The sequence below is a fragment of the Oppia nitens genome, unplaced genomic scaffold (genome assembly GCF_028296485.1).
Source record: "Oppia nitens isolate AA-2021 unplaced genomic scaffold, nextdenovo-longstitch-racon4-pilon3 scaffold1_pilon_pilon_pilon, whole genome shotgun sequence".
In the NCBI taxonomy this organism is placed as follows: Eukaryota; Metazoa; Arthropoda; class Arachnida; order Sarcoptiformes; family Oppiidae; genus Oppia; species Oppia nitens.
This window is the reverse complement of record NW_026533199.1, coordinates 4,014,823-4,026,918: the sequence shown is the minus strand read 5'-3', so window position 1 is coordinate 4,026,918 and position 12,096 is coordinate 4,014,823. Positions and strand designations below refer to the sequence as shown.

Here is a 12,096-nt window from a genome sequence, read left to right as displayed (position 1 = left end):
ACACATACACATACACATACACATACACATACACATACACATACACATACACATACACATACACATACACATACACATACACATACACATACACATACACATACACATACACATACACATACACATACACATACACATACACACATACACATACACATACACATACACATACACATACACATACACATACACATACACATACACATACACATACACATACACATACACATACACATACACATACACATACACATACACATACACATACACATACACATACACACATACACATACACATACACATACACATACACATACACATACACATACATATACACATACACATACACATACACACACACATACACATACACATACACATACACATACACATACACATACACATACACATACACATACACATACACATACACATACACATACACATACACATACACATACACATACACATACACATACACATACACATACACATACACATACACATACACATACACATACACATACACATACACATACACATACACATACACATACACATACACATACACATACACATACACATACACATACACATACACATACACATACACATACACATACACATACACATACACATACACATACACATACACATACACATACACATACACATACACATACACATACACATACACATACACATACACATACACATACACATACACATACACATACACATACACACACACACACACACATATCACATACACATACACATACACATACACATACACATACACATACACATACACATACACATACACATACACATACACATACACATACACATACACATACACATACACATACACATACACATACACATACACATACACATACACATACACATACACATACACATACACATACACATACACACATAACACATACACATACACATACACATACACATACACATACACATACACATACACATACACATACACATACACATACACATACACATACACATACACATACACATAACATTGATATATAACATTGGTTTTGATTAAAATGTTTATAACAATTGTAACATAAAGTGTAATAACTTTTTAGATGTGTATAAAATGAAACTTTAAAGAATAATTAAAAGCATTTTAGTTAACAATAATACCGATAAAGAGATTATTATTATTTACATCAGTAAACGTTATAAATTCAAATTAATGCAAAATAACATTATCTGTATTTTCATTTATATAATGTACAGTATATTCATAATGATTGCTAATTTAAATGCATTTATTAAAATAGAGTACTTATTTATATTGAGAAATATGAGGTTAGAATCTAAACTTCAATAAAATGATTTATATAAAATCTGTATTAATTTAATAATTTCAATAATTTATTTTATAATTAATCACAATAATTAAGTCAATTAAAATAAAAATAAGTATAAAGTATCTAACATTTTTAATTAACCAAAAATATTGATATTATATTTTGGTATTGAATCTTAATAAACTAATTAACAAAACTGATTAATTTACTAAAAAAGTGTATCGTGTTTTTAAAATTATTATTATAATTTATAATAATATTTAATTTTATCATTTTGAAGTACAGCATATTTATTATATGAATATTATTATTATATGACCATGATAAATTGGAAAATACTAAACATATAATCTATAGTAGACAGCTATCTATTGGTAAAGATTCAAATTATTTTATTACAAATTCATTAATAGATTTTTAAAAAATTATTATTCAGTAAATTACTATATTTACTTAAAGTGTAATTACTGTATAGAATCTATATTTATATTATAGATATTTGAATAATAATATTTTTACTTAAATTTACTTCAAAACTAAATTGAATCTATTTACTAATAAATTTATAATTTTAAATGATGGTATAATTTATATGATATCATAATTTTAATAAATTAACAAAATTAGTACTTTATTATTATTAAATAAATGCAATAATCCTACTTATAAGTAAATATTATAAATTCAATTAAAATATGTTTATAGAATTTTAAAAATACTAAAAAATGTATTAAGAAAATTTGGTACAAAATAATCAAATTAAAAAATATTCAATTTTTTGCATAAATATATCATAATTAGCAAATGTCTGCCAATTGATAGTATGTTTATGAATGTGTAGATCTCATAGACATTGTTGAAGGAGTTGTTCCCATAGATGACAATTTCTTAGTACCCGTTTTTGAAGCACCGGTAGTTTCACCGGCTTTTGAAGTGCCTGTTATTTTACCGGCTTTTGAAGTACCTGTCTTTGAAGCACTGGTTGTTGCACTTGTTTTTGAAGGAGTGGTGGCCTTAGAACTTGGTTTTGAATCATTGATGGGCTTTGTAGGCGAAAAATCGGAACCAGTGACTGATGGATCTTTAGGTGACAATGCTTTTGATTTAGAAGACATTCCTTCTTCGGAGTCTTTTGATTTAGATTTTCTGGCCATTAAACAGGCCATCAAAATCAGCGCAATAATGATCACAATCACAATAATAGCAACAATTGTAATCCAAGTCCACGGACTACTTTTGCTATCGTGTTCTTTATGATCTTCTTTAACATTATCTCCTCCTCTGGTAATGTCATGTGAAGAATCACTGCCATCTTCAGCTCCTTTAGAAGTCGGAGGAACAATAGACTTGGACCTTACGGTCGAACTCAACTCAAGTGGTTGTTCGGGTTGTTTGGGTGGCAGTTGACAGGTCTCCTGATATCTGAAGAACACTTTGACGACATCTTTTTCCGGACCTTTTCTTCCACTAATTCTCAGATCTATTATTGAAATTGCAATCTTCCAGAACTTCTGATCCTGAAATAGATTAATATAATTGTTGTCTTCAATAGCAGTAATTGCATCAATTGGTGGTTTTTGAACTTGAAGGTCACTTATTTCATGACTGTCACCAATAATGGCAGTATTGTTGTTGCAAATCGGCTTAATATCAATAATGGTGTATCGATTCATTTGAACGAAAATCAGTTGAGTTTTTTTGAAAGTAAACGCCGCGTCGATCTTCTTTGACCAATCAATCTTAACCATTGATATGATTTTGTCTTTAAGATATGAGATGGGATTTTTCCAGTTGCCTCCGCGGACATCATATATCATCACTTGATTACCTTCTGGTGTAAACTCGATTACATGTATCTCTTGTTCGCCTTTACCGCACGCGTCCAATGTGTTTATGAAGATAGCGGCGTCACCCCTGAGGAATGGTGATGGCAATGGAGTGCCGGCCACTTTGGGCGGAAACTCTTGATCTTTGAGATACCAATAGTGGCCACCGCTAGTAAAAAACCATTGTTTTGTTGTATCAATGAATGCCACGGAATCCAATTTAGCACCATTTTTACAGAAATCAGATACACATCCAACACATCCAATACCCACTACTAAAATAGCAACGATTGAACTCAAATACATCACTTTATGTCGACAACAGAAACCAAATTCAAACAAATTGTATTTTACTTCTTTGACGGCTTTGTATTAATTCTCTTAAAAATTTACAAATTTTATGTGAAATTTCAATTTGACTTCAAAACAGTTACAGAATTATGATTCTTATAGTATTATATTATTTGCACGATATTCTAGTTATTATAACTTAATTATATATTATATTATATAAGTGTATAAAAGTTTATCTCTAAATTTGTTTGCATTACATGTACTGAAAGTAAATTAATTATTAGTATTAGTATTCGATTTATTTATTTACTACTGTAGTTAACTCCATGTAATAAAATGTGTATTAATAGTTAACACGTGCAACAATACTTACGCGCTTACAGTTTATTATAAACAGTATATTTTATTTATTAATTTTTTATTTAACCATTAGATCCATGTAATAAAATGTGTATCAATAGTTAACACGTGCAACAATACACTCTCTCTCTCAATCTATCTCTTTACTAAACAATGCTTTCACGCGCTATATGTAATATAATATACAGTGTATTATAAAAAGTATATTTTATTTAATTTTTTTTATTTAATAAATTAAAATTATTAATAATCGCGCGACACATTAAAATTAATTGTTTAATACAAACATTTCCAAATTATATAGTAGTATAGATAGATAGATAAGTTTTATTTCAAAATAACACATAATATTCAATTAAATACTATATTTTGTTTTTCAACATTTATAACAAAAAAAAAATTGTAAAAATCTGTCGAGAAGTGGTGTGCGAGACATCGACTCTATTGTTGTCTTCATTTAAAAAAAGCGGAACAAATGGTTAGATGTGATCCATAGTCGAGTTTTTCATAATTTAATGTACTATTAATAACATAACAATTATTACAAATGACGGCTAAAGTTCGTTATATGTTTTTCATCGAGTTTTTTAATAAATTAATTTTCTATTAATAATATAACAAACAAATGCGTGAGACATACAATATTTATTATTACAATTATAGGCCGATTCATAGTTGAACTACCGGAGAGAAAAATTATTTTTTTCAACGGAAAACCTATCTTTGGGTACTAAAAAATTTTATGTAATAAAAATAAAAGTGCGGAAAAATCCATAACCTACTCAAATCTATCATAACATACCTGACCTAACCTACATAAAAATTTGAAATTATAACTGAGAAGGTTTTTGCCGTTAATTTCTTATAAAAAGTTTTTAATTATATTAATTTCATTTAAACCGTTTGTAATTTATTTAAATTATTGTAAATTTTTAAAAAGTAATTGATTGCTTGAAACAAATAAATATATAAATAAAGTATACATTTCCTAATTATATTTTGTATAATTACTTGAATATAGTTGTTTAAATATACTATATAATATAATATAATATATAGTATATATACATTATGTATTATCATAATTTTTATTAAATTTGTTACTAAAAAATAGCAAAAATATATATTTTAAAAAATAAAATAGCGTTTTACACTTATTAATGAAATAATTATTTTTATACAATATTGTTTTATAATTTAAACAAATGTAATGTTAATTTTTTAATATGAACTTATAGGTGTAATAAATTTTAATAACTATATTAAAAATTTAATAATATATTATTATATATTTATTATAATAAATACTGTATTATTAAATTACTACAAAAACTATTTCAAAACGGAGATCAGTATAATTGATAGTAAAGTGCAAACCCGGCTATTTGTTAGGGATATCCCAATCATATCTATTAAATTAATCAATAAACTAAAGACAAATAATGTTTTTAATCTAAAATATTAAAATTTTCTAATTTATAAATATTAATGTAGTAAATATAATAACTTTTAATTAAAATAAATTAGCAAATAAATTTATTAATTATAAATAACTCATTATAGTTTTATTTCTTTTAAAAAACACAAATTTCTTTAAATATTTGTAATTTTTTTTTTGATTACTTTTAATAATAATAGTATTGAAAAGTAATAGAGTATTAATAAATTGCAATTACATAGACTTTATGCCATATATTTATATTAATATTAATATTCAATTCAAACATTCAATACAATAGATGGCATTTAATAAACTAATGGGTGTTAACTACAGTACAGTATATTATTGTGTAAAGTATTGTCAAAGTTATTATCAATTATTTTAAAAACTTTCTTTCACTAGAATTACATTTATTAATTAAATACTTATATATTGAATATGAATATATTTGTTATAAAAATTTATAGATAAATATTAAAATGGTTTATATTAACAAAAATTGTATATAAAAACTAAGGTGTTTTAGTGTATATATAAATAACAATTTTCCTATAATATACACTAAAACATATTATTTATAAAAACTTATTAAACAAATAAATTTTATAAATTTATATTACAATTTATGTCTAATAATAAACTGAAATAAAGTAATAACTTTGATATTAGTTGTAAATCAACTAATTGTATGATAATATTAATTTCAATATCAGATGTCATATATAACTAGTATTACTGACTATAGTATCATATATTTGACGTTTAGAGCCCAACATTAGACTAATGAGTGAACGCATGACTGTATGAGTGAGTGAACCGATTGAGAGGTCTATAGGTTTTTGAGGTTTTGAGACGACATTAAAGTATTGATTCATTATTTGATTGAATTGAATGACAATTGAAATAACAATTGAATTGATTTAACAATTAATATAATCATTGAAATGATTGACCGCAAGAATCGGGTATTTATTGGTGGTATCAGTGAATCGGTGCGAAAGGACGACATCGAGAAAGAGTTTGAGAAGTTCGGTAAACTGACGAGTGTTTGGGTCGCACAAAATCCGCCCGGTTTTGCATTTGTTGAATATGAAAGAGAGACCGACGCTGACGATGCAGTCAGACAAATGAACGGATCATCTATTGGCGGTTCTTCGGCCAAACTCAGAGTCGAACACTCAAGAGGTCGTTCTTCCCGAGGCGGAGGTCGTGGCGGTGGTGGACGCGGCGGCAGTTTTGGTCGCGATCGTGGTTTTGGAAGCAGTCGTGGAGGAGGTCGTGACTTTGGGGGCTCACGGGGTGGGTATAGTGGTGGTCGTGGGGGCGGAAGTTTTGGTGGTAGAGGTGGACCTTATGGAAGGGGTGGTGATCGACGTGGAGGTGGAAGTGGCGGTCGTTTTGATAGAGGAGGCGACCGATTTGGTGGTGGCGGCGGTGGATCGCGAGGTAGGGATAGTTACGGATCAAGTGGTGGTCACGACTATAAGTCAGGAAGTGGAGGCTCGTATCAAAACTATAGGAGCCGTTCGCCAATAGGTCAGAGTAGGAGGTATTGATTAAGACATTGACTTTTATTTGATTTAAATGATGAATATTTTCATTGATTTTATTGAAACCAATTATTATAAGTGCTTTAAAAATAGTGGTCGAAAGCACTGCCGAACCATTGATAATATAATGATATATACTGTATATTATTCCTCCTATGTTTATATGGATGACCTGACAAAACTAGTGGCCAGAGTAGTTTCCGCAGTCGTGATTACTCGCCTGCCGGCGGCAACTCGTACTCTTCAGGCGGCGGCGGTTCAGGCGGTTATATGTCTGGAGGCAACAGGTATTACCAATGAACCAATTGAGTCGTTCATCACTTAATTTTTTTGGTGAACTCTAATAATATCTCAATAATCACTTCGATATCTTGAGATAGTTTTGTATACCAAAAGACAAACATATCCATGAAATGCGATTTCCTGAGCACTTCTTAATTGTCAAAATGACAATATCTTCAAAAAACCTCCGATATTATCAATTACTTATCAATTGCTTTATTTTAACGATTTTTAATTTAATTTATTTTTTGGTTGTTTTTTGTTGTGATATTTAAGAGGTACTGCATGTGACCTATGATCTGATCTCACATTTATTTACTGTTTATATAATGAGTGTTTTAATGGTGTCTTCATAGATATAAGCGATGATTGTTATAAAAGACATTTAACGCATTCAATGGTTACAAACCATTGCTTATTTAAATCCCTTCATAATATTACTTTGATATTCAACACAAAATAGTCATTTGTTTTGCTTCTCAAAAAAATTTCGTTTTTATATCATTTTTATTGAATGATTGTTATAATTTGATTAGTGTTTTGTCTATCACATACACACTACTGTCCTCCAAGTGCTCAGTGAACGAACATTCATTTATTTTAAGCTTTGAAAACAAATTATTTGGGGATAAAACCATAAAATTGATAACAAAATGAATTACTGCTAATTATATGCAACTGATATAGCGCTCAATATTTCCCCAAATATTTGCATTCAATAATTAAGTCAATCGGTGATCAATACGACTATAAACTGTGACCATTCATGTCATATACATAACCATTGAATATATATAATGCAAATACAAAATACCGCTTCAGAAATATGGTGTCAATTAAGATAATTGACAATTGATTTATTGTTAGTTGAAAAATAACTTCAGAAAAATGAAAGAATGAGTCACTTTTGTATTCAATAATTTGTGTCACCCTTTGATCCACAGAAATACCATTATTATCGACAATATGTGATAAAAACAATGAATGTTAATAACCAATGATTTTGTTATAATTTTTGCTCTCAATTAGCGGCTACTAAATAGACTGTAAGAACAACTCGTCAACAATCAGACACAAAGAGCCTCAGTTGTAAAACCACTTCATTATTCACGAAATCTTCATATTATTATCAAATAACTACTACTTTCGGACACCGAATTGATGATGACTTTATAGACCACTAAAACTACTTCTTCACCCAATTTGGATCTATTAAGTCATATTGAAGTTTATCAACAAATCGGGTCCGCAATTCATCTAATCGTCAAATAATAATAATTTAATAGTTTTTATTATTCATCATTTGATTGTTAACCAAACAAAATCCCTAAAAAATTGTTTCCTTAAAATATATTAGAAATCATTATATTATTATAAACGTCTGTAAAACACGACTTTTTCAAAACTTATTGTATATTTTACACACAATATCTACCAAAAAAAATTGTCAAAATTTTATTCAAAATTTTTTTTGGTGATTATAGCAAATCTGTAAGTTTTTAACGATTATTTATTAATGAATTATACAGATATATTGATATAATTTTGGAATTATTACAATATTTTTGTTTAGTGATTCAGTAAATATTATTTATAGATATATATATATCGTCTAAATAACAATTAATATCATGTCATTTAATCATTTAATAATTATCGACAAAACTTTCAAAAGCAATCAATTGTAACACTAAAAACAAAGTTCATTTTCTTCAAATCAATTGTTTTACTATTATTACATTAACTACAATATACTAATTAATTATTTCGTGACTAAAAAAAGAAAAACTTCAAAAAATCAATGCATTACTTCATTTCTTATAATAACTAATTATATAATGAAATCAACACATATGTCTTAATATTTAAATATTATTTGCCATCGATGTCCAATCCCTACTTCATTAATGTTTGATAAGTGTTAGGAATTCCTCACGAGTTTTAGGATCTTCACGAAAGACACCCAACATAGCACTCGTTATTGTTTTGCTTTGACTTTTTTGTACGCCTCTCGTAGTCATACACATGTGTCTGTCCATTAATAATATGGTTCAAAAACAACAAAAGTAAGTTATAATATTAAAAAAGATAATAATAATAATAATGGTTACGTGGCTTCAATGACAACACCAACTCCAGCCGGATTTATGGCTTCTGTGATACAAACGGCTATCTGTTTAGTCATCCTTTCCTGGACTATAAGTTTGAAATTAATTAGAAGATTAAGAGTAAACTTTGTTAGCTATTAAAATATACGGCAATTAATACCCTGCAATCTCCTGCTAAACATTTCGACAACCCGGGCCAGTTTGCTTAAACCCAATACCTTTTTATTAGGCAAATATCCAATGGAAACCTAGTTTTATATTATAATTAAATTTTCATTATTAACTTATTTATGAAACTTTGTAATATAAAATTAGATTAATAATAGAAAATTATATTGATATTGTGTTTTTAATAAACTTAATAGATTAACATAATAGAGTCATTTATAGTATAGTATTTTATAAACCAATTGAAGAGCACAATGAGTATCAGTGAAAATAGGTTTATCATCACTCGTATAGCTATTCGTTATATTTAGTTGAGAGTCTCGTTATAAAAGTCGGAAATGCTATCACTTTCACTACGCATACATTGTTATGAATACATTGTTTAATATCAAAGTAGTCGTCAGCTATAAGACACAATTGAATCCATCAATTGTCTGCATAATCACTGAATCAATGAAAGTCACATTAATCGAGTGAACACTTTGAGTATACTATCAATAATATATTGTAAGATATATTTGAAGGACTCATCGCTAACTGAATCTATTTTATTGTGATATTAAACTCAAGTGTCATGTTATTAAAGTGTTGCCATAGAATAAATATCTCGTTATAATAATGTAGTTATTTTTATAGTAAAGAATATTCTGTATATACTGTATATGAAAAATATCGTATATTATTCAATGCTCACTATACCGTACAATACAGTATAAAATAAGCCAATTAATGAGTTATTTGATGTATGTTTTACTAACAAATTTTGATTATTCTTAATAAATACATTATTTATTTTTAACAACAAAAATGTTTTTACTTATAATTATCTGAATTGTCTCATAATTGTCAAGTGATAACTTACGTGTCCATAGATGGGCACCAAATGATGTTCACATAAAGAATACATTTCAATATCCTTAACAATGACCATCTCGTCGTGATCTTCATTGAAAATGGCATCGTTTAGGAGATCTTTTTTTTTAAATAAAATTAATAAATTGTATTTTTATATACAAGTAATTATTGTTTAGATAACAAATTTTTAAATAAATATTAAATTATAGTTTAATTTGTTTTCAATTCAATTCAACAATTCCCTAAAAGCTTACTTGGTTATATAAATATAGTACAGTATAATATATATTCAAATATAAAATGTGTTTATTTCTGCATTTTTATATATTTCATGAAACAATTTATGATTATGTTATAGTTATAGTGTTATAACCATATAATCTTTATCAAACAAAATTTATAAAAGCAATATATTGTCAACTTTTAGTAAAATATAAAGATTTTTTTTATAAACACATTTAATATTATCTTAAGTTAGTTGTTAGCTCAGGGAGTCATTCAACAAGTAATAATGCAATCGGTTTATGACATTATTAGAGAATATAGTGATTGCTGTGCACTGGAAGTCAGTGCTAACTGAATGTCAGTTTCTGGACTTGACGTTCATTTCATTTATTATAAAAGTTAATGAATTAGTTTAATATAATTTTAGCGATTGCTCTCATAATATGTGCTCTCATTGTGTCAACTATTTAGCAATTGATGTAATTATTATATATTAATATATTATATATTGAAATAAAGAATTTTTGAAGCAAATAGTTTTTATTATATACTTTTAGCTTTTAGTTGATGAATAAATAAGTAAAGCAAACTAATAAAAAATGCTAATTTTATATTATAATAATTTATATAAATAAAATAGTGTTATAAACATTATTTATTAATTATCATTAAAAAATATTTATTTATTTATTAATTAAATTACTTACCATCGAGTCTCACATGATATCCGTGTGTGAAATACCAGAGCGCTTTGGCAGCTCTTTCGGGGGTCCGTTTGAGTCCCTGTCTATCGGTGTCTTCACCGATGGTCTCAAGCAGTTCGCGAAATACCTTTTTGAGTTTGAGAACTACAGCCTCCCGTTGCGGGTCCTGTTTGGCCACAATCTCGTCGTAGTCCTCGGAGTCAGTCGATGTTAAAACTTTGTTAGCATTGCTTTTAGAAGCCATTGAAAGCTATTAAAAGAGTTGATTAATTCAAAGACTCAATTATAGACAGGATTTGAACCAAAATTTTTTTTGACGACAAAAGATTTCTTGAAATTTTTATCATTAAATGCATTCGTTATTTGAAAAGATGGGATTGGCTTTCATCACAAACTACTACTGACTTACTCTGACAGGCGCTCAGACTCCCTGTTCCTTATCAGAGACCAACACACATACATAATATTGTACTGTACTATACAGTACTCCACAAATAAAATACAATTTTATATGAAATATTAGGAATTGACTATCATTTCGCTGCTTATATATGATCTTAAAAAAGGATACTTATTGTTAATTTATAGACATTTAAATTGATTTAATTGTGCTATTTATATGTTAATTTATTACAATTTTGTAATTTAATACTAGTAAAAAATTATCATTACTTAAAAATTACAATTTTTAACATAACTATAATACTGGTATTAATTTATAAGCATAACTAAAAAATAAACTATATCAACAAGTATCAATATAATAATATATATATATATTATTTTAACTAATTTCACAAAATTCAAAATTTTATATGATTTAAATAAAGTCTCTTTAAATACACTCGTAAATTTCATTAATCTAATTATCATAACTAATGGTTATATTGTATATTTAATAATACATGTATTACATAACATTGTAGTTTTAAT

The 12,096-nt window shown here is 27.3% G+C and overlaps 2 protein-coding genes across 2 annotated transcripts; one reads left to right on the top strand and one right to left on the bottom strand.

Annotated features, from left to right (window-relative positions):
- Window positions 1-6,073: 6,073 nt before the first annotated feature.
- On the top strand, window positions 6,074-8,426 carry LOC128952902 (RNA-binding protein Rsf1-like). The gene is made up of 3 exons (XM_054298363.1): window positions 6,074-6,820; window positions 7,007-7,108; window positions 8,133-8,426. The coding sequence occupies exons 1-3, from the start codon at window positions 6,216-6,218 to the stop codon at window positions 8,140-8,142; spliced, it is 717 nt and encodes a 238-aa protein (XP_054154338.1). The 5' UTR covers window positions 6,074-6,215; the 3' UTR covers window positions 8,143-8,426.
- A 109-nt stretch (window positions 8,427-8,535) lies between these two features.
- On the bottom strand, window positions 8,536-11,455 carry LOC128952903 (GTP cyclohydrolase 1-like). Its single transcript, XM_054298364.1, has 5 exons — window positions 11,167-11,455; window positions 10,242-10,351; window positions 9,372-9,459; window positions 9,215-9,299; window positions 8,536-9,134 (listed from the first exon to the last, which is right to left on the bottom strand). The coding sequence occupies exons 1-5, from the start codon at window positions 11,405-11,407 to the stop codon at window positions 9,008-9,010; spliced, it is 651 nt and encodes a 216-aa protein (XP_054154339.1). The 5' UTR covers window positions 11,408-11,455; the 3' UTR covers window positions 8,536-9,007.
- Window positions 11,456-12,096: the final 641 nt, after the last annotated feature.

Excerpts from the sequence above, each read along its gene's own strand:
- LOC128952903 (XM_054298364.1), bottom strand. The coding sequence starts at position 11,407 with ATGGCTTCTAAAAGCAATGCTAACAAAGTTTTAACATCGACTGACTCC. Across the intron at positions 9,460-10,241 it reads TGGTGCCCATCTATGGACAC|GTTTCCATTGGATATTTGCC; the intron begins GTAAGTTATCAC and ends ATATAAAACTAG. Across the intron at positions 9,300-9,371 it reads GTTTAGCAGGAGATTGCAGG|TCCAGGAAAGGATGACTAAA; the intron begins GTATTAATTGCC and ends TCAAACTTATAG.
- LOC128952902 (XM_054298363.1), top strand. The coding sequence starts at position 6,216 with ATGATTGACCGCAAGAATCGGGTATTTATTGGTGGTATCAGTGAATCG. Across the intron at positions 6,821-7,006 it reads CCAATAGGTCAGAGTAGGAG|TGGCCAGAGTAGTTTCCGCA; the intron begins GTATTGATTAAG and ends TGACAAAACTAG.